The 23,744-nt window shown below is 37.5% G+C and overlaps 1 protein-coding gene across 1 annotated transcript in view; it reads right to left on the bottom strand.

The window, feature by feature from the left end:
* Positions 1-22,891, bottom strand: part of RIT2 (Ras like without CAAX 2) — a 186,401-nt gene extending 163,510 nt beyond the window's left edge. The window contains exon 1 of the mRNA XM_008498180.2: positions 22,627-22,891. Within this exon, the coding sequence (XP_008496402.1) occupies positions 22,627-22,729 (103 nt within the window). The 5' untranslated portion in view covers positions 22,730-22,891. The remainder of the gene's footprint in view (positions 1-22,626) is intronic.
* Positions 22,892-23,744: the final 853 nt, after the last annotated feature.

The raw sequence follows: 23,744 nt of genomic DNA, 5'->3' as shown, positions 1-23,744 counted from the left end.
ACCACAGCTTCACCATGAACTCTGATTGTGCACTGAATATTAGGGTCTGAAACAGTCAGCCATGGATAGATACAGGAAAGAAGTCAGGTTAAGCCCCTATGGTTGGTCCAATAGCTGCTGTTGAGCAAAAACTTCAGCAAATTGCTGTTCCTTATTTTTAAGTTGTTGTCTAGTGGAAGAATAGAGACTGAATTCTTGACACTTTTAGAAGTCCCCTCTGTCGATTCTCTTTAGGTATGAGAGGCCTTTCAGAGGGATCTAGGTAGATGAAAGCACTGAGTTATGTTTAATGTGATGAAATTTAACAAGAACAAAACCTCCCAGATTCTGTACCTGGCATTAACAGATGGACACAACACTGGACACAAGTATAAACTGAGAGAGGAGCAGGTGTAGAGGAGCCCTATAGTAAGGGATCTGGGGATGCTGGTAGGCAGCAGGCTCAATAGGAGTGAGCTGTGCACCCTGGAAGCCTGGGCAGCAAACCTCATCCTGGGGTGTATCAAACACAGTCAAGAAATTAATTTGTCATTTAATTATCAATCTCTGAGAATTCAGAGGAAACAAAAACATATCTTCAGGTACAGATAGGCCTTCAAATAGAGGTCATCACCTAGAAACCTGAACCTATATGATCCATTTTACTGATATGGCTTAGGATTTTCCTTTTCAGAGGTTAGTATGTGTAACAAAGTGTCAGGGATGGCATCATGCTATTCTGCTTTTGAAAATCTAGCCACCTGGTGAAGTATCTATTTACATCTGACTAACTATGTCTTTCTGCAGAGGTCTGTCAAAGCCTTCGAAATTTCTGTGGGATACTGCTCATGCTAATAATAGCTTTGGTCATCTGGGGCCAGAATTGATGCACAGTGTCACTAATGGAATAGCATAAATTCCTACCATCTCCAGAGTTGCCACATTAAGAATACTGTTTCTTAATCCCTGGACACATACAAAGCACATGAAAAGATTGATTATTTTCCAATAAATGACTCTCATACGACTTGTAGAAACTTTGTTCTTTCTGAATAAAAATCATGAGCAGCTCTTCACAAACATATACACACAAAAAAATAAGCATATGATGTTAATTGTTGGAAAGCTTTAGGGATGTATTATGAGGCAAAAGCGTGAGGCAAAAAGAAGCATGACAAGAGCTGTCCTATATTGCAGTGACACAAGCATGGATTCACCATGGACTGATTATGCCTGACAAATCTGGTGGGCTTTTATAATGGGGTCACAGTGCTGGTGGGCAAGAGGAGAGCAACAGGTATCATCTACTTGGAACTGTGAAAAACATTCAACACTATCCCACTTCTATCCTAGTCTTGAAATTAGAAAAATAAATATTCTATACATGGACCACTCAGTGGATAAGGAATTGACTGGACAATCACAACACTTCAAAGTAGTGGACAACAGCTTGATCTCCAAATGGAGGTCAGTGATGAGTGGCATCCCCCAGTACTGGGGCTAGTGCTGTGTAGCATCTTTATTGGCAACAAAGTGGGCAGAGAATAGATTGAAAAGAGGCCTGAGAAGGACTTGGGGTGTTGGTTGGTGAGATAATCAACATGACCTGACAATGTTCACTGGAAACCAAGAAAGCCAATGGTGTCCTGGGCTGGAACAAAAGAAGCATGGCCAGCAGATGAAGGGAGGGGAATCCTGCCCTCAGCTCCACTTCAACTGACCCCAACTAGACTGCTGTGTCCAGTCCCCAACAGAAAAAGGACGTGGAGGTGTTGGAGCACATCTAGAGGAGGCCATGAAGCTGATTGGAGGGCTGGAGAACCTCTGCTTTGGAGCCAAGCTGATAGAGTTGGGATTGTTCAGCTTGGAGAAGAGGTTAAAAAAAAGTGCTGAGGAGCAGTTTTTGTAAGGGCATGTAGCAGTAGGATGAGGGGTAATTACTTTAAAACGGAAAAGGATAGATTTAATTTAGACTTTAGGAAGAAAGTCCTCACTATGAGAGTAATTAGACGTTGGCACAGGTTGCCCAGAGAAGTTATGAGTGCCTCATCCCTGGAAATGACCAAGATAAGATTTGATGGGCTTGGAGCAACCTGGTCTAGTGGAGGGTGTCCCTGTCAATGCAGAGAGGTTGGAATGAGTTCATCTTTATGGTCCTTTCCAACCCCAAAACATTTTGTGTCTAAGATTTGTAAGATGAGTTTTTGAAATGTAAAGAAAAAATGCCTCTTCTTTGCATAATACAAAAAAACCAAAATCTTACGAGATCTATCTACTTATCCTGGATATATTGAGACATGGAGAAATGTGTTCAAAGAGGGGGGGAGTAATGAGAGTCCAGGAACAAACAGGTACAATGGTTTTGGCTCCCTTACCTCAGATATGCACCACACGTTCAGCACTGACACGTGCACTGGTTATTTACTCATGTTACACCAGGCAACTCCCCCACTTGTTTTCTGGAAAGTAATTTGTTCAACTCAATTGCTGTATTCAGCCACTAGCTACTTTAAATTATGTATCATCTGTCTCTTATGCAAAGTTCTCACTTCATTTGTCTCTGTGATTGTTTCAGATGTCACTTCTTACTGGAGCTAACATAAAAGGCTTCAGACAGTATTCGTTGAATATCACAATATCTAGGTCTGATGATGTGAAGATTGGACTCCTACCCTGAGACAGAAAAGGTTATCTTGGGTGTCAGACTCTGTACTGCAACTTGGGAGCTCTTTATCAATTTCTTTGACCTAATAATGCCTGATTGTATATTTTTCATTTGAAAATTTGTGAACTATAGTTTTCATTTGAGAATCCATGAAATTTCTACTGTCATAACACCATGTCAGTACTTTTAGCTGAAAACTCAAGTAAAAAATCCTGATCTCAACTGCAAGATTAGATTGGAGTATACATTAAAGAGCCATTCTATTTGTGGAAGATCAAGTTCTAATGAAGATGAGTAGGTATCACAATAAATAAAGTTATAACAACATGAAGACAGGCTGGAATTCATGTAAATTTATTTCTCTAAGTAGGATAAGTAATTTAAAATAGGGATTTTGATTTTCCTTAAAAAATGTGGTGATATAGGTCTATAAACATTTCTGGAAATGTAGTAAATAGTATTAAGTGGTACTTAACATCAGGGCAGAAACAAATCCCTTTGCACAATCTACTCACTTAGAGAAATGACTTTTTGTCATTATTTAAATAACTAAGCTCTGTTTCCTATTATCTTTATGCATGCATGAGGGACTGCAGACACACAATTGTTGTCGCTCTCTCCACAGAAATGATGGAATTGCTATACTCCATAGGTTTTCTGCCTATGGATGAATTAATTGGCTTGAGCCCAAAGGGGAAGAAATACCATAAACGACAAAGTATTTGTTGACTTGGGATGAATTTTTCATGCCCTTGGATCACTGACCATGATGAATCTAGTGGCACAGAGCAAGAGATCAATCAAGAATAAGTGCCAGTGAAAGTGAGTATAGCAGACAATGATATCAGAAGATATGTCTGCTCCACAAAGCACAGTCTCATCTTTCACCAAACTCTCCAAATATGATAATTCCATTTTGAAACTGTTGACTTAACATGATTCAGTGAAACTGTGAATATCAGGTGCCTATCTGGTATGAATTTTCTGCCTGGATGCCAGCAAAGCAAAGCCTTGCATCCTGTCAGCTACCTTCAATACTGCATTTCTAGAAAACTTAGCTATCATGTGATTAAAAATATTTCTTACAGGGAGGCAGTCTGTGTTGAGAAAAAAAAAGTAACACTTTCTTAATAATAATCAATCCACAGTTTTGTCATGTGTAGAAGCTAAACTGTTTCAGTTGGAAAACAGATCAAAAGATTGCAGGAGGACAGCAACTGCTTACTGTTTGCCTCACAGAAAATAAAAAAGTCTTAAAACTAGCCTGTTTTAATAAAAGTGAAATGTAACTGGCAGCTTCACCTCTTGGCATGCTGATAGCTACTTCATTGGTAACCACTGATGTTAGAACAGGGAAGTCTGAAGTTTAATTTATCAGTCTGTATGACCTGAAAGAAACACACACTTTAGATTGGGGACTGAAAAATTCTCATATACCTAATAGATACATGCCTGAGCAAGGCACACGCAGAGCACTGACCACCAGATTATACATTCTTAATCTCAAGAGGAGCTTTGTCATCACTGAAGTATTAGATCATTTTAAGTGATGAAAAATATATTCAAAACAAATTTAAGTGAAGCCATACATAAATTATATAAATCCAGATTTCTCAAACAATGGAAAGCATTCAGTATCTATAGTACTGTTCACTTCACTCCATTAACTACAGGAAGAACCTATATACCCAAAGGCAGATACTGTTTTCAGAAGACACTAATTTCACTGATTGCTTAGTATACCAAAAAGTGTAACAGACTCTCTTTAGCTGAATCACTATATTTAGTTGTGATATCTTTACAGAGGTTATCCTAGTGTCCATCACATTTATCCTAATTGACTTACTGACATGACATGAACTCTGAAGATATTTCTGAATATAGTTCAAAGAATTTGTCACCTAGTACTGGCCACATAACTATGCTGCACATGATGACGTGCTGTGTCTTAAGTATTTTCAAAGATGTATCTTTTAATAGCTTTTAAAAAGTATTCTGCATTTCAAGGTCAGAAAGCTTATTACATATCACAGAATCATAGAATTCTCAGAGTTGGAAGGGACCTCTAGAGATCATCTAGTCCAACTTTCCCACTGAAGCAGGAATCCATACAAAGGTAGGCAAAACCATCTGGTCTCATTTTACAGATGGGAAAGAGAGTCAGTGGGATGGGGCGTATATTAAGAAAAGCTAAGATCCTGTGTTCGGTACAAGTTTTTGTCATTAGATAATCAGTAGCAGCATGGTCCATGTTCCTTTAGAAGCTTAGACCAGAAGGGCATTTAGAGATACTTACTTTTACTCATGTATTATGCTTGCAATATCTTTCTTTCACCAGCATATGCATCAGCTGCCACAATAACAACACAATAACATACCACTGATTTGATTGCTACACATCATAGAGCTTATATTTCTTTTTATTTGCAAGTAAATGATGAGATCATTAATCATACCGATTTATGCATTTTAAAAGTGAAAATTAAAAGCTGGCAGTACATCTATGGCTGTCTAGGAACTAGCAGTTGGCTCAAAATGTTTATGTCTTTTAGTTTTTGTGCTCAAAAACTAACAAATAGGTGTTCAGTTTTTAAAAAGATACTTTAATCAATATGGTAGCCTACAAAATGGCAACACAGAAATACACAGCCTTGAGCTACAGTTGTAAGCACTACACTAAATCAGATGAAATAGTGAAGATTTTTGTTTTAAAATGGCAAATTAACTTAACTGAAAAAAGAGGGGATAATATCCTCATCTGCCTTTAATAACTAACACTTCAGTCAATCTTATCCACTGCATGTTTTGATGATGACTACTGGGACTAGTAAGTACATGCTAACAATCTCTGAGAATCACCATTCAGAACTGGATATTCTCTGCCACAACATCTAGAGATTTGCCAAGGATCCTGACCAGGCCAAGGAACTACCATGCTTTGAAAAACACCACCTGGGCACTGAGAACTGCAGCCACTATGGCAAAGACGTGAAGACCTGAAGCATGAAGGCAGAAACACTATCCTGCTCCAGGGTCTGTCTTGCATGGCACTAAAATGACATGGGATGTCTGCCAAAGAGATATTAGATATTCTCATGCTCATAAATAAAAGCTCAAGGAAAACTCAAGGAAGAGGGTCATTCACTGTTACCTCACTCATATGCCTGAGTAATCCTTATGTGTGCTAAGGCCCTGATTTTCAGGAAGTAGATAAAAATCTGTCTGCCAGTGGGAAGTAGTGAATACCTTTTTCTTTATTCATGCATGTAGCTTTTGTTTCAGCTGTCAAACTGTTCTTTTCACGACAGATCTTTTTGCCTTCCTCTTTCCTGTAGGAGACAGGAGCAAGCAGAGGGATGGGTATGTATCTGTCTGTTGGCTGAGCTCAGTCCACCCTAATTATTTACATAAAGACCTATGCCTTGAGCTTTAGAAGCTCTTTGGTAACCCAGGAACCTCTACCCTGTTAGCTGTTCTCTTCCATAAAGTAACAAACTCAGAACACACACGAGGATCATTGCCCTTCCAATTCTGTTATAAATTCTCTTAAAGTATTTGCTTGACACAAAATTATTTGATAGTTCTCCCAAAACCTACAAAAATTACTGGAGCAATTCCTACATCTTTCCCTCTCTCCACTCCATTCTGTTTAACCACACAGCTTTTAACTATTTTAATACAGACTTATGAATGTGTAAGGCAAAAAACAGGAGTCAAAGCATTCTGTGATAATTTCAAAGAGACAGTCAGGAAGCGTTATTGATTGCTTTCTTCAACTGCATGATTTTTGCCTGTTTCCCTCCCCTCTCCAGCTACTCTGGTATGGTTGGTTTCCCATTAAGGTATGTTCACTTGCATGGAACTCTCAGTGTAAGAGTAAAGAGTTTGTATTCATTCTGCTCTCCTGTTCAGGTCAAACACAGTTTACATTAAGCTCTCAGTTTTCTTTGTGATCAGGGAGAAAACATAGAATTGAGATTGCATTTCCACTCTCTCTCTTCAGCTCTCCTTTCAAACACCACAATACTGACAGTAATCACTGAACTGAATAGATATGACACAGGAGACACTGGTGGAACAAAAAAGATCCATCTGATGTTGGTTTCCTAGTCCTAAAGTAAACAAATATGTATTTGGTTATCAGGTTAGCTAGAGGTGGTTCTGAAGATAGGTAAGTTTTTAACACTGTGCCATTATGGGAAACTCACCGTATGTTAAACATTCTAAGATTAATATAAATATAGAAATAAATTAGAAATAAAAAAAAAACCCAAAACAACCAATATTAAAACAGGAAGAGAACAGCTATAGATTATCAATCTAAGCCCTTCAACACTGTCAGATTCCTGGTTAAATATTTTATTAGCAGGAAATATAATTAAAGTAAGTTCATGAAAAATAAAAAAAGAAATTTGAAAGGTAACATGGGCTCCACACACTGTACTACCATGAACAGGTGGTATTTTGCATGTCCCATATTCCTCAGAAATTCAACCATATGCTTTGAAGGGAGAGTCTGCAAGGAAAAAAAAGTAGAAAAGTGGGAGGAAAGAGTTAGAACTCAGAAGTAACACTATCACCAACTTCTTAATTATTACTTTGCAACCCATTATGCACTAACCCTGAAAATAATACTTCATGGCATTTGTTTATGGCATTGAAATTGAGCTGTGAGCCCTGGAAACTTTTAATTCTCTCAAGAACTTTCATCATAGCCCAAGCTGGTCTTCTGTCTACATAGGTCATTTCCTGAGCATCCATGTCTGATACAGCTTATCTAACCTGTTCCCAATCCGCATACTGCTATTTGTTGTGACTAAATTAATACCAATGGTGCCAAAGATATCCCCATGTGTTCCAACCCCTAAAGTATTCACTGCCTACAGTTTTTGTCAACTTCATTTGAGTTAGAAAAGGAACCATTAAAAATTTCTTGGAAAAAAAATTTCAATTGCTGAGTTTTTCCTGCTTATAGACAAGGTGAAAGACACATGTTTCACAGTCTTATTAATATATTTACATTACACCAGCCGAAAGTATTCCAGCATACAAAGGTGGTTTAACTAATAGTTGAAATGAAATATACTAATAGCCAGCCAGCAGGTATGGCACTTTAGAAACATATGATGCAATGTCACAAACTGGTTTGATCCATAGTTTTTCTTACATAAAAGACACTGAAGAATAAATTGACAAATAATTCTGTTCTTACTCATTGTCAATCAGGAGAAGTAGTTATTTCACTGGGTTTTGCAGAGACTTTTATAATCCTTTGAATAACTTGTTGGCACTAACTGCTATTTTCCTTTAAGAGTGAAAATGAATGTTACTTTACATTTAAATATTACATGAGTGTGTTTCATTATATGTGTATTTAAATCTGTTTATAGTCACGGGCATTTTGTTTTGATTTTGATTCTTGCAGCATTTGTCCACATTTGATTATGGGGAGATAGCTGTTTGTTTATAGCCAAGAGTGATGAGCTGTAAAAGCTTTGAAAAGAGAGTGAAGGAAGCAGATGGGGCACAAGGATTAAGAGAAAACACATAGAAACATTTTTTTTTTCTTTACATCTTGACATTTTTCTAAAAATGGAGAAAAACAGAACTTAGCTTTTTTTTATTTCCTGGTACTGAGCAAAAGGTGTCCCTAGTGCCCCTGTGACTCATTGCTTTATTTGAGGTTTTGGTGTGTTGGTGGATCTCATACTAGAAAGAACAGACAAGGGTCTGACGAATGCTGTTCGTCCCCTACCAGTTTCACTAAGTGCTAGGGATGGGGTCTACAAACTCCTCCAATCCAAAATCTGTAAGAGCATAACATCAGAGAAGCATTGCTTTGCCTGGCACCCTCTAGCATTTATATCGATGTTAGATTTACACAACCTTGTCCATAGCTGAGGCAACCTTCTACAGAATTCATGAACTGGGAACAAAAGGGTTCTGCCAAGAAAATACGTGCTGCTCCTTTTGCAGCTTTTTTTTGCAAGAAAGCCCACAGATGAGAAACATGGTTTCATAGTTTGAGTGGAGGAACAGAAGTTTTTTGTACGAGGAACTAAAGAAGGCTCTTAAGACCCTGAGGGATCTGAGAGAGGCAGAACACAGAGGGTCTGCACCCCTCCCATTTCCTGCCCATATTCTATAATCAGGCAGAATATATCTATATATACTTGTGTATTTGCTTATTGTCTCATGCCTTTCACCTGCTCTCGTAAACCTTTTTCATTTTTGTTTTCAAATTTTAACTCTTCCTTATTCCCCTTTTATCTTCCATTGGGAGGGTGTAGGGGGTTAAATAGAGAACAATTCTGTCCTCTGATTTTCGGTCTGCCCAAACTGCTATATTATGACAGAATATTTGGTGCCCAAAAGTTGGGCAAAAGTTTACTTTTTTTTTTCCCTTCTAATTGAAAATATTGGAAAGTTGGAAATCGAAACAAATTTTCAAAATGTTGTTGCTGACCTGATATATTTCTCCTTTTTGAATTCCCTCTTACATGTCGCCTTTGTGAGACTGCCCCATCTCCCATCCCCGTTACTTCACTATTTTGCGGAAACACTGATTTCTGTGATGAGTTGGGTTAGGAAGTTGGTTGGAGAGTACAGGGTCTATTTTTAAAATATTTTTACTATGCAAAACAATTCTGCTCCTTTCTTCAGAGTCCTCAGCAGTGGTTGGTGTTACTTGTTTTTTGTTATTGCTGTGCCTGAACATGTTCCAGGGGTGGTTTATTGTTAGGTGTTTGCATGGGAAAACTGTTCCTCATGCCCCAACACTGCCAGCAACCTCATAATCATCCTGTAATCACCTGCAGAAAGCATTTACTGCAGTCAGAAATGATTCAGAGACAGGGACAATAGACAGCCCTGAGCAGGGAGAGTCAGCCAGAGTCAGGAATAGCATAGGACAGAGACAGTAATTGTTTAACCCATGTCTCTGGAAGAGATACAAAATAAAACCATAGAATCGTAGAATGGCTAGGACTGGAGAAGACCTTAAAGATCACCCAGTTCCAACCCCCCCTGCACTGGCAGGGACACCTCACAATAGACCAGGCTGCTCCAAGCCTCATCCAACCTGACCTTGAATACCTCCAGGTAGGGGGCATCCACAACCTCCCTGGGCAACTTGGGCCTGTGCCTTACCGCTCTCACAGGAAATAATTCCTTTCTCATGTCTAATCTAAAGGTCCCCTCTTCCAAGATTTAAACCATTTCCCCTTGTTCTCTCACTACACCCCATGTCAAAAGCCCTACCCCAGCCTTCCTGTAGCCCCTTCAGATATTGGAAGGTTGCTCTTAAAGTCACCTGGGAGCCTCCTCTTCTCCAGGCTGAACAACCCAAACCTCCTCAGTGTGGCTTCACAGGAGAGGGGCTCCAGCCCTCTGAGCATTTGAGTGGCTCTTCTTCGGACACATTGCAGGATCTCTATGTCTTTCTTATGCTGGGGACTCCAGAACTGGACACAGTACTCCAGACAGGATTATGCTGGTGATGAGGGGGATTCACTGATTGGCATGGCTGCTGCAGAGCTGGGAGAGGGGAGCTGATAGGTCTGGAGGGTAGAGAGGCCCAGCAGCTGGGGTCGTTGACCAGAGATGGAGGCATTAACAAGATTACTTGGGGAAAAGATGGCACTCAGAGTCTCTGGAAATGCCCTTTGTCAGTGGTAAAAAGCTGTTATCCTTATATGAAGGATATCAAACATCTCCCTGTTAAATGGGCTCTATGGAAAGAGCCACCAAATACCTGAGGGAGGTCATTAGTGGTGATGGGAAAACACCTGAAGAGCCTGATGGCATAAGGCATCTGCTTAAAAAGCTCACACAGAGTGTTCATCTTATGTACTCCCACATTTTGGGGGGAAGGGTCTTTGGGGAGATGACAAAACACTGTCAGTGGATTTGTTAACCAAGAGAGTATGAAGACAGCATCTCCAGTCCCTTACAGGCTCGTGTCTCATCTGTGAAGACCTTTCCTTCTATCCCTTTACTCCCTTACCATTGCTTTTACTCATCTTTTTCTAGTTTTCTGTTTCCTTAAGTTTTTCCTCTGCCTCTGCTTTTATAACTTGTTCTCTCTTTCTAATTGTTCACCTATTTTATTTTTCCATCCCAGTTCTTGGTTTTTTTCTGTTGTATCTCCTGTTTTGCTTTATTTTCCTAACCACTTCTCCACCCTTAAATATCACAGCCAATTATCATTTTTGAGCACTGAATCTGAAAAATAAGTGGAAGACTATGTGATTTCCTCCTTCCTGTGTCAGGCATTTAATAACTTTAAAGAACCTTGTTTAGTTTTCATGGAGGAAAGATTTTTAAAATGGCCTTTGATTAAAGCTTTTATAAAAGCAGGTCAGTAAACAGAACACTCACTGAGATACAGATGGTGATGCAAATTCACAGCTATTATTAGATACTGGAAAATCCACTGAAACTTTCACTGTATGTGAAACAAAAGCAAAGGAAAACAGGTTTCAGGAGCTCATGGGAGACTACTTGATTAGTGTAATAGATTGCGCTTTCTTCTTCTCTATTCCCAGCAGAGACATGAAGTGTCTCCAGAGCATATCTACAAACATAAGGAGACCAGGAATATATTCTTTAGCTGTATGGAGTGACAGACATTGTCCAGACTGGACATTGTCCGAAGTCAACCTCCGGTATATTGTGAGCAGTGAGTGAACAGATGACTCTGTCAGAGGCAACCCAAGGAAGACTCTTCTCTAAATAGAAAATGTTTAGAAGTTACTTTTTTGTTGTTTTTCAAATTGAGAAAAAAACATAATGTCTATTTAAGAAAGTTATAGACAAATTTTCAGAGGGTGTGAAACTGCAAAGACTGGTGTTCTGAATGGTAGGTAGAGTTCAGCAGATTTGAAACAAACAAGAATTTGCCAATTTGATTTTTAACAATCTGACTAAAAATTTGAAACAAAGGTGCATAATTTGCAAACTTCTGAAGAGACATTTATGTAAAGACAATGAAGATCCTGTTCAACAAACAACAATTCAATAGAGCACAACAAGCTCTCACGCACATAGCAGGCTTGTAAAGATACAAAAAGAATCACATAATCTGACAAAGAACATGACATTCCTTTATTTTGTGCATGTGAAAATGGACAAGGATTACAGAATTACAAATTTGCATAGCACTTCAGTAAGATTTCAAGACAAACTGTAGTGAGTTTAAGCTAAAGAAGAACTATTTGCATTGGTCTCCCATCTAATTATAGCTTTTATTTTTCAGAAGTTTATGAAATTAATTTTTTAAACTTATAAGCATTTTGGGTCCACCTTTGGGTCCCCTGAAGCAACTAGGCTAGTTCTTAGCATTTTTCTGAAGGAAAAGATAAAACCCTGCTTCTCAAAATGTAACAGAACTCAAAGCACACCTCTTCTGGAGGCCAGAATCACAGCAGCCCAACCTGGAAACTCCTGAGATACAGGAGTTTATAGACATAGACACTTTCCTTTTAGATATTCTCCATATACCTGAAAGAAAGTGGTTTTAGCCAGTGTCTCCACTGGGATCTGACTAGCGGGCAAGTAATGCATTAGCAAGTCATTATAGCTTGCTGGAAAGTCTCTTCCCAAGACAGCAAGACCTCTGAAACTTGGACCCTGCACCATGATTTGTTGACATGTGATACAGTCAGTGGATCTGTGTAATCATGATGAGTTTTCTACCTGCTAGGAAAAAAAAATTAGAAGGGCTTGCAGGAATAAAGGGAAACTAATTAAAGCCAGTGATCAAAATAAAAGGTAAAATAAAAGGATTGCCGGAGGAATGGAAGGAAATAAAATGTGAAGTATGGAAGAAAAAACAATGAAAGCAGCAGTAAAGGAAAGAAAAAAATCTTTCTTAATTGTGCTTTCAAGAGTGTCCCTAGTGGTTCAAGTCTCATCGAAATTCTAGCAGATAGCATGTGCTCATTATGCTGCAGATGGCTCAGCTCAGCAGCAGGGATGTGTTGGAAGGGAAGCAGTTCCTGTGGTTGCCTCAACAGATTGTTTACAGCAAAGATACTGCCAGTGCCCAGTCATTGTCATGAAACAATGCTTGTTCCCTTATTTGAATCTCCAGTCTGGACATCTGTTGCAGATGAGAGTGGAAAGTTGTAAGGTGGCTTAGAGAATCACCAGCACAGATATCAGGGAAAGGGTTTTTTTAATAGAAATTTAAGGAAAACAAAACAAAACAAAACAAAACAAAAACAAAAAAAAAAAGCATGACTTAGCTGAATTTGATGTCAAGGTTCATTCTATTACTTACTATGAGGAAGGGACATACAGGGGTTGGGAATGAGTGGGAGTGAAACTGAGTCAGGGACAGGCTGCCACTTGTAGTCCCCAGACTTGGTCCAGTGTGATTTAGAATAGCAATAAATTAGGGTTGCTTAACACTATTATAACAAATCACTAAATTACATCATAGGATTCTTCTAATAGCTTAACCAATAATCAATCAAAAGTTAATACAGAATTTCAAGCAAAAATATAACAAAGTTTTTAATTTATATTCTGCATGAACTCACACAGAGATACAGAGGTTAACTTGTTAAGTTGTTCAATTTTTATACCTAAGAAATTTGTATTCTTCTCCCGCAGAATCAGACTATACCCACCCAATATAATTTGATTTTCCCTTGTAATTTAGAGAAGTGGCTGGCAAGTTACTCTTTATCAATTGGATGAACCATCTTCTTTCATGGGATGCACAATGCAGGCTGCAGCTTAGTGCTGTCCTAGAGAGCACCAAAAAGCCTCCCTCATGTGGTCATAGGACCCAAGATGATTGACTTTTCCATGATAGCCACAGTTTGAGTTGAACAATTCTTTGGTAAATTTGGGCCTGAGTTACATTCTGCAAACTGGGATTCAGAGAGTACCTGATTTCCCCAGATTGCTATGTTTGAGTCAGGATGAAAAGGCACCCAATTGTTCAGGCCCACTTCTCCAGAAAGTGCCAGATGTAATCAGCCTTGCTATTGAAATGCACTCAGTACTCGCTATTGAAGCAAGTACAATGTTAGACCCACTCTTCATGTTTTATAATTTAAAGCAAGAACAGTGTTGGTTAATGTTGGTGTTGCAGTATGGGTCAGTGAACAGGGTGGTCTGTACAATCACAACATTTTAAATGGTGAATATTTCTGTGACTGAAACCAAGAAGGTCCTTGATAGTTAAATTCTTGTTGTTGTGGAACAGCCCATAACATTTCCTGTTTCTAAGTAGCCAGCAGTATGATGGGGAAAGCTGATCAGTATAATTCTCACTGTTATCTTCACTGCGTAAGTGAAGATTTCCATCAGCAAATCACTACATGAAAAGTATATTCATTTATATAACCCTACATGAGTTCTTATCATTCAAATCATTGTTCACATAAAAAAAGTTCTGGTGAGTGTCCTGAATCAGTAAATTGGATTTCTATCAACAAAGCAGAGAACAGTTCCTTTGCAAGTGGTGAACTAACAGATCCACTTACCTTCCATCTGTGCCCCTACTCTACATACACTTCATGTGGCCATTGCCATCGGGATGCCACCTGAGACTGTTTCCATTTATACAGGAGCCCTTGTAATCTAAAGGATGCACTTTGGCTCTGTGTGTGATAAGGCTAATAAAAAACAAATATAGACTTGAGATCATATAGACTTAGGATCTCTCTTAAACAGTCTGAGCACAAAGCAGTATGCTAGTTATACACATTAGTAATGCCACATCAGCCACAAGTCCTGGTGATTTTCAACACATTTCATAATTTTGAGGATGACATCTATAAGAGAGTCTGAAGACTGTAAATTCTTTTTCTGTTCAGGTATATTTTGCTCACTAATGTTCAACTTTTATGATGTATTCTTCTACTTTAAATTAACATTAACCAACTAGACTGATACAATTTTCACCAACCTGTTTCTTTCAAAGACTGTTCCATTATCTTCTCCATCTTACTTTTAAGCAAATGTGAGTAAAGGTCACATACTGCTCTTATTGATCAAAGGTAGTCAGGCCTGAAGATCTCATACATCTCTAATTACTCATTTTACTTTAATTGCACTCCATTAAGCAATACTGGTCCCTTTCCTCCTCAAATTTTGGAAAAGATGTATTTTCTTGTTAGTTCAAATATCTCAAATTCTCTGTACCCAGTGACAATATGACACAGACATTGACCAGCCCATTTGGCTAGCCTTAGCCAAGTGGGTATTCATCATCTGGGTGATATGATGGTAGAAACTGGAGAGATTATCCAGTTTCCATTACAGCTGTATACAGTTCATTTACATTATACGACTGCTTATATATGCAAGGTCCACAATGAAGAATCATGGCTGTCAGAACTATTTGAATATCTTCATAGTCATTTGTCATCATAATTTGTATTGTTTTGTCTCTTTTACCATCTCTTTTTCTTCTCTGAACTCTGTGCTATTTATTAGACTGCTTCTGGTTTAGGAGGAAACAGGACTGCAGACAGCTTTCTCTATAGCCAATTAGTCTCTAACATGAAGAAACCATCCTCTTAAATGCATAAACCATAAATGAATTCTCCACACCTTCAGTCATCGAATTATGTAAACTGGTAACAAATGAAAGCATCTTGAGATCATTTTCCCAAGGCAAAAAATTCTGGACACAAGGTCTGTCCATTGTCAAGAAAACTAATGAATAACCAATGTGTTTGATACTTTTCAAACACACTAATGATCAACACAACCTAGCCAAATACTTTCAAAATAGGATAACACATACTGAAATGTAGAATTCCAGTCACCCCTAGAGATATGGTGACACAGGTGGTTGGGTTTGTAGAAAGACCAAATAATCTAAGGGTTACTACAGATATTTCTCTGTATATCTGTGATCTATACCTGAACAAAATAATTTATTATTCTCAGAGGTACAAAAAAGCACTGTCAAGAGGAAACAGTAAGCAACCTTGCTTCTGGTAAGACTACTTATAGAATAGCATGTGAATGTTTGGAATACATCTTGAGAAAATTATGTGGAAATAATAGGGCAGTCAAATCAAGGATTCAGAATTTTCTAAACAGAAAAACAAGCTTCTAAAAGTAAGGTTTCAGATATTCAATGTGTTGTCGAGAAAGATGATCAAAGTGTGAAGTGATCCTTGTCTGTATAAGCAAAGGAAAGTAAGAGAACAGGAAGGTTTTCAAAGTTGTTAACAAAGAAGTGACAAAGAAGTGATAAAAAAATGGCTAAAATATGGAACTACACCAAATGCAGCTTGAAAATAATTCAATAACCTACCTGCAAAAGTAACTGAAATATAAGAATTATTTTGTTTTCAGAGATCACAAATACATCAGAACTCTGAAATGATAAGGTCTCCAGTGCTTAATGTGGTGTATGGGAAAAAATGGAAGTTGCCCTTACCAGTGTGGGTGTCTGGCATTGGTAGACTTTCTGTACAGAGTTTGTTTGGTTTTGGCTTTTTGGTTTGGTTGGGCTTTTTGGTTTGGGTTTTGTTTTTTTTTCTGTTTGTTTTGGTTTTGTTTTGTTGTTTGTTTGTTTGATTGTTTTTGGTTTGGTTTGGTTTGATTTTTCCATGGAGAAAAGAGAATAAATTCCACCACCAATCTGCATATAAAATCTCTAAGTCTTCATTTGAAACATGACTGTGAATCATTTTACAGCATCCTAGACATGACAAACTTAGCTAGTGGCCTACAGTGTTCATTTAGTATTTTTTCCCAATGTGTTCATAGTTGTCAAGATGTCTGACTATGCCTTTTGGTCTGTATCACTGTTAGGATTCTTCTGTCTCCTCTCTTCCTTTCCCAGACTTGCACTGACACTTTTACATCCGGTCACAGCTGATTACAGGTTACAGTCAATACTATAGTGATCAAGGGACTTTAAATGTTATGTAGTCTGATCAATAACATTGTGTTTTCAGAACTATTACCAAGCAAGGAAGCTTGTCTCTGATCAACAAACAGATAACTTTTCACCTTCCCATTTTTACATTATTTGTCTTCATTTGAATGAGTTTAATTAATTATTTCCCTGAAATTCAAAAGATCTTATATTTGGTCTCCAAAACCAAAATTGAAATGATCTTTTTTTAAACAAAGGATGATGCAGGACCAAAGATTTCATATCAGAGGGATACAGATGTGTGTCTTCATTATTACAGTATCTCAGTTTCTACTCCAGTTAAAAACATGAGTATTTGTGCAGTGACAGGAAAAGAAGCACATAAATAGACATTAAAAATACACTTATTTTGACTTTTGGGGAAAAAGCGATTTAGCTGACTTCAACTGTAATCCACAGTATGCCCAGACACTTAAAAGGCTTCCTTTTTTCATCCTGACTCATACTGAACAGTAACATAACCCTCCACCTGGCTGTTGCTCAGGAGACAATTTAAGGCCAGGCACTGTTCCTTGATCCATTTACCAGGCATTTAGAGAAGCCCAGATATACCTGAGAGCATACTGGGGGGTGGGGAGGGGAGGAGAGGACACATGGCCCCAATGAAAACAAACCTCTTCCAAAAAGCCCTTCCAAGAAGTGGTTTGATCAATATATGAAATAGGTTCTACAGTACTGGTACTGAGCCTTGTAATCATGTAAGAAAAGCACCAGCTGAACCAAATCATACTTTTCTACCTCATGTCTTGAGACGCCAGTGGAATCTCTACCTCTGTTATTTATCCTTTTCCAGTGTAATATGAATCATATGCTAAATTATGTGTAAGGGATTAAAAAACTGCTGTAGTGGATCAGCTCTCTAGTACACACTCAAAGGTGCTACCTCTACATACTGGGGACTCCTATTATGAGAACATGCTTGAAATGACTAAATTTGGCTATATCTAGACTGAATAAAAAATAAAACTAGTAGAAAACAAAACCAACAACAACAACAACCAAAAAAAAAAAAAAAAAAAAAAGGAGCTGACTACATAAATAAAATAAAATTGGAGATGTAGTCTAATTCCTAGTACAGTAGAGTACAGTAGTTCCCACAGCACAAAAACTGATGCAGCTTTCACACATTTTTGGAATACACAATCCTGAAATCAATTGGATAATTCACCTTTGACTGTAGAAATATGTCGTTCATCCAACACTGGCAAAAAAAATAAAAAGGGGGTAAGCATGACTGCCCCAAACAAATTAGGCTGAGCAATAAATTTCCTCATACTCTAATAATGCTCAGGGAAAATTTTTTTAATTCCTTCTCTTTCTCTCTTTTTTACTATTTTTAAGATTGAAGTTTGGAAATATATTGTATCTGTTATCTCTGGAGCTGTATAATAAAGCTAAAAAAAAAGCATATTAAAACTACATAAAAAATAAAAATTAAAATTAAAACTACATAAAGCATATTAAAACCTTGGGTGATTATTGGACGATACCTCCCTTTTTTAAGATGGCAATAAATAAACTGGCAACTAGTCTGAGAAATAAATCTGGGAAAAGTTGTATTTTTTGAAAAAAACCCCAATAAATATGTATTAGTTATCTCAGTTTTTAAATAATTCCTCTTCTCATCTGAACTGCAGCTTTTACTGGACAGGTAGTATGAAATTTACTCTGCTTCTGTGTGTGATACACCCATTCTATGGATAAATATGTGATTACATTTACCTGGAATTAACCCTAAATACACTGAGTTTAACCATCATTAGGATAGGAAAAAACCCCACACAACACAAAAAACACACATTCCCCAAAAATAAAAAAAAATAAACACAAACCCAGACTAGAATAATGGTTTAATTGAGCCAAGGATAAGCAAGTAATAATGTCTGTTATTTAGGCAGAGGTTTTCTATTTTAGTCAATTGCATAGGGACATGCATTTTTTTTGTACTTTTTGGTAGCTGCTGTACACCCCTTCAATTATTGCTCATGTTTTGCAGAATGTGGTGCAGTTAGTTATTGTTATCAGAATAATTAATTTGCTAAATATAAGGCAGTAAGGCATGGTCTCAAGATTTAGTGGCTCTTTTAAGTACATTTTGTTTAACACTGCAAAAAAACCCTACACTCAGAGGTCTGAGCTGCATCAGAGCAGGGATGATGAGGCTGTTAGGTTCACTGTCCAGCTGTAGATCTCTGAAAGTATTTGTAAGCAAAACCTGCTTCAATACCACTAAGATTCTTAGAGTTTATACCCTACATCAGGCAACTTGAGATAAGGTTAAAAGGTGCTCAGCCCACCTGAGATTTGCCACCAAGCCAGGGACTTTTTTTTTTTTTAATTGAAATTTAAGCATCATTAGAAATATGTAATTTTGATATAGACTATAACCAAATGGGAGTCAATAAAAAATAATTTATTTTAATTTCTTTTTTTTCATTATTTTTCTTTTATATAATTTCAGTTTAATTCCTGGTTACAGCATAAATTAGATCTGTACTTGCACCAGAGAGTATAGCTTTTGATGTCAGATGTAACCTACACAAAATAATAAATTTGCATATTGCTCTGAAAAAAGTAGCTCTGATAATTCATTCTAGGGAGTCTATAATCTATTGATACAGTAAGGAAATTACTTCCCAAGAAAATGTACATATAGCTTCTTGATTTTAATTAAGAACCACTATCACCTCTTTGTTCTGAACTCTGGGGTTTGTTTTTCCCTCCTCTAAAAAAATGGAAAAGATTTTTTTTTAATATTGTTATCTGGCACTGATTTTGAAATGTGAGGCTCCTTAAGTAATGATTATCAAACCTTTTGCAGTTTATCACAGAATGGTTTTCATCAGAAGGGATCTTAAAAATTAGCTTTAAGGAGTTTCCATCCCCACTTCCCACTAGGCCAGGTTGCTCTGAGCCCCATCCAGGCTGGATTTGAACACTGCCAGAGATGGAGGAGTCAAAACTCTTATGGGCAACCTCTCACCACCCTCACAGGAAAGAATTTATTCCTCATGTCATTGTCCTATCAGACCATGCCCTTGTAAAAAGCCCTTCCCCAGCTTTCCTGAAGCCCCTTCAGGTTTGCATGGGCCCACCTCTCTACCCTGTCAAGGTCCCCCTGAATGGCTTCTCTTCCCTCCAGTGTGTCTACCACACCATGTAGTTTGGTGTTGTCATCAAAAGTGCTGAGAATGCACTCAGTTCCACTGTCCCTGGCTCCAACAAAGATGTCAAACATCTCCAGTCCAAATACTAACCCCTGAGGAACAATCACAGGTTATTACTCTGCACGTGATAGGTATCAGACTTGACCTTGCTGAATTTTATCGTTTCTTACCAACTCGTGTGAAATTTCTGCTACACTTGAATAGCCCAGGAAACAGGTCAGCTGTACTCCTGGATTGGCTGCCATCTCAGAGCACAGACTTGACGAGACAAGCCTGACAACCAGAAGTAAATGTTCTATAAACACCAATGCCAAAAGAACACCCATTGTTGATATCCTTTTCCTCATCCTTTCCTATCCACACGGGGAATCACATCAGCTCTTTATATTGAGCACACAGTTTTCAGTGTAAAGACCTCCATACATACAAGGACACAGTAAAAGAGCAGAAGAAGGTAGGAAACAGAAGGTCAAATGCCCAGGAGGTCTCCAGAAGTGAAATAATCCATGGCAAAAGGAAATGTTCCAACACTTCAAAAGCTTGGTTCTTAACAAAAATTCTTTCCAAACCTGAACTATTTAATATTGAGTAAAATGAGGAATAGAAAGGCTTTCACACAAAAGAGTTTTCCTACTCACCAGTTTAAGTCAAGCTCTTACTGCTCTTATCATGTATTAAAAAGTGAAAGAACCCAGGCTGTTACAAATATATCACCCCATATGTCACTTACCTGTCAAATTCTAACATCGAAATTCAACTTTTTTTTTTTTTTCCCTTCCTTATTCTGCCTTGATAATTTTAATGGTAAAGTTCATTATTTCCTGGACAGAGTGAATCTAGGTCATTAGGGGAAAGCAGGGCTCATTTTGGACAATGAAAGTAGTAATTCAGGCCTTCGCTACTTTTCACCCAGTATCAATTAATCGTGTCTATACAATAGTTGGTATGAATTCATTATTTCTGGAATGTCATTAATTTTTCTCTATCTATATCAGAATTCTATCAGTTGGACTATCTCTCAGGATTCTTCTTAAATATTTCATGCCCATTCCACATTAGAAGTTCATACCCAGCAAATGAGCTGCCCCCCTTCTTTCTTCTAGAGTTGTAATTCTCAGTTGCTGCTTTTTCCACAGAGTTTCACTTCCATTAAAAAAACAGTAGGTTTTCATTAATCCTATTGAATGCCAGACCTATGTACTTCATCCTATTTTATTTCTCTAGACACCTGATACTTCTAATTACATGGTCCTCAGATTGGACAAGTACCATTACGTTGTGTAATCCACAGATTTGAAGGCTTTATTCTCATTAAATCAACAGCCATTGTTTTCTGAACAAGGAGATCTGAATAAACTTCATGTGTCCTTTAAAACTCTTATCTAATAGTAAATGGTAACTCTAAAATTTCCTCAGTATTTATATAAAAATTAGGTGTTATTATGCAGCTACCCTGCACAGTAGTTATAGTTTATAATTTCTTTTGTTTCGGTGAATAGTTTTTTAAATTATACCATTTTTACAACAATATAGGAAAAAATTATGACAACTCTCGCATGTACTCATGGAAAGAAAAAAAAAACAATAAACCAAACAAAAAACCCAGCATAATTTTATTGAAAGTTCCATCTAATGCATCCTGAATACTTGCTATATCATGGGAAAGATAATTTGAAATTGCAGGAACTTGCCCTGAGATAACCAGTGTTTTCTTATTTCCCATTTTATATAGTGATCATAGTCTAACATCTGTGCAAGAACTATTTGCTTGGTTAAGCAATACTGATGGGAAATTGCTTTCACTGAAAGATGTGCCACTGAAGTTGAAGACAAACATAACAAGAAAACAGAGACTGTAGATACAGAGCAGAAACTATACCCACTCCCAATATTTAATTTTTTTGCATCTATAACTTGTCTTGTTTCATCTACAGAATTATGACAGTTTAGTGTCACAGCTAATATATCCCAAAATATCCCTGGAATTCAGTATGAATATATTGTTATATTTTGTCATGCTATATTATGTTTGTTATATTATCCTTTTAAACTGTTTGTTTTCTTCTTGTCTTTTTATTTTGAATTTCCAGAAGATATAATTAAATACTTGTTGTGTGGCCAGTCTCAATAGACTGGCTCCTGAGATGAGCACTACATGTTCAGCAAAGTCTTTTTAAGAACAGAGAATGCTAGTGTCAGTGAGAATAAATAAAAGCTGATAATATCTGGAAAAAAGCAAACATTGTCTGGAGAAAATAATGCCTCCTTTGAAGAGATACCATTGTCAGACACACTAGCATATCTTGCTGGCACTGTATGGTGATATTAAAATATGCTGCAAATATACCTTATCACCTGGAGTGAGACTCAGACATGCACTCTAACTATCTGGACAGAAACAGAGACTAACAGCAGCTGAGCCATAACAGCACTCAGAAAAAAAGTCAAATGAAGATGTGGACAAGAAAAGCAAGTCACAATCGTCCTTTTCCACACTTTTTACTCTACAGCTGACTTAGAAGTTAGTTTCAATTCTTCCTGAGCTCTAGGACTGTGAGGCCAACAAGTTACATCCACACTACCCAGCAAACCCTTACCCCAAGCCAAATGTTAAAGTGATATGAGCACTTGATGTTAAATTAACAGCAGCAAGCTGACCGCTGGCTTCTCATACACAATGGAGCCAAGGTTAGGCTCACAAAAAAATCCAATTAAAAGGGGATATAAAATTCCAGTGTGTAGCAAATTAAGCTGACTCACTGCCCCAATCACAAATTGCAGTCTTTAGTCCAAGCCATGTGGGAGAGAAAGGGAATATTCATTAAGCAGCATTCCTGTTCTTTAAACTTTACACTCCCAATTCATCCCTTCTATGTAAAAAAGCTGTTGAACAAACTTACCGCTTTTGCCAACTCCCCCTGCTCCTAGCATCACCACCTTGTACTCTCTGGAGCCTGTGGAAGAATTGCTGGAGGAGCTGATCATTTCATTTGCTAGCTCCATCTTGCACGAGGCAGAAGAATGGAGAAAAAGAGAAGAAAATGCAACTGGCAGATGCTTTCTCTGATCTTTAACAGCTATAAAAGCTGTGCTAGAAACAAAAAAAAAATTAAAAAGCAGAAAGGAAAGGTATAATGCAAGAGGTGCAGTTTATCAGCCTTACACTCGCTGCTGTGCCTGTGTAAGCTGGAGAAGGTCTCATAGCAACCACTCTAACAGCTTCCAATAAAAATCTCCCTCTGCCCCCTCCCAGTTCTGTATTGTTCTCTGTGTTCCTTTTCCTGGACAGAAGCAGTTTTGTGAAGCTCGAGAGACCTGATACCTGTGGGTTTTTCTGTGTCATTGAAATTTAATTAAGTAGAGCCTCCAGAAAAATAAAATGGATCATATTTCTTAATTATGATGCTTGTTATTCCATTCAAGCACTTGCTTGAATCTTAAACAATAATAAAACAGAACAGACAACCTCTGTGTCACCTTGGAGTTAAGTATTCAACCTATGTTCATGCACTTTGCTAAATATACATTTAATATTACTAGAAGTGAAATAAGTGACAACTTTTAAGAGTCTTAGTTTTTCATGAAGTTTACTGAAAAGCAGAGAAGTTTCCTAAGGTTAGGCTTACCCCCAGATAATTTCTTTTTTAGTTCAGTTTGTATCAAATTCTTGCAGAAACAAATCAGGTTTTTTGAAAACTGTTCTGTTTGTGATTTTTCTTTTATTTCTCACACACAATTTCCAGAGGAAATTGAGACTGAAGGACATGCTAAGGTCCTATTAACCCAGAAATCATCCATGTAAGCAATGTAAAACCACAAAAATGTTATTAATAATATTTTGTACTGATACCAAGTGATTTACCTAACCAACATGGTCAGTCCAAATAGGATAGAACAAAGTGAAAACTCAATGAATGACATCCAGTGTTGAAATCTCCATTAGAATTATTCAGTGAAAATTTATAACTAAAGACTACAACTATTCACTGTTTTTTTTATCAGGTTATTAATAGATACA

The sequence above is a fragment of the Calypte anna genome, chromosome Z, assembly GCF_003957555.1.
Source record: "Calypte anna isolate BGI_N300 chromosome Z, bCalAnn1_v1.p, whole genome shotgun sequence".
NCBI lineage: Eukaryota > Metazoa > Chordata > Aves > Apodiformes > Trochilidae > Calypte > Calypte anna.
The sequence above is the reverse complement of the archived record's forward strand: the minus strand, read 5'-3'. Positions and strand labels throughout refer to the sequence as shown.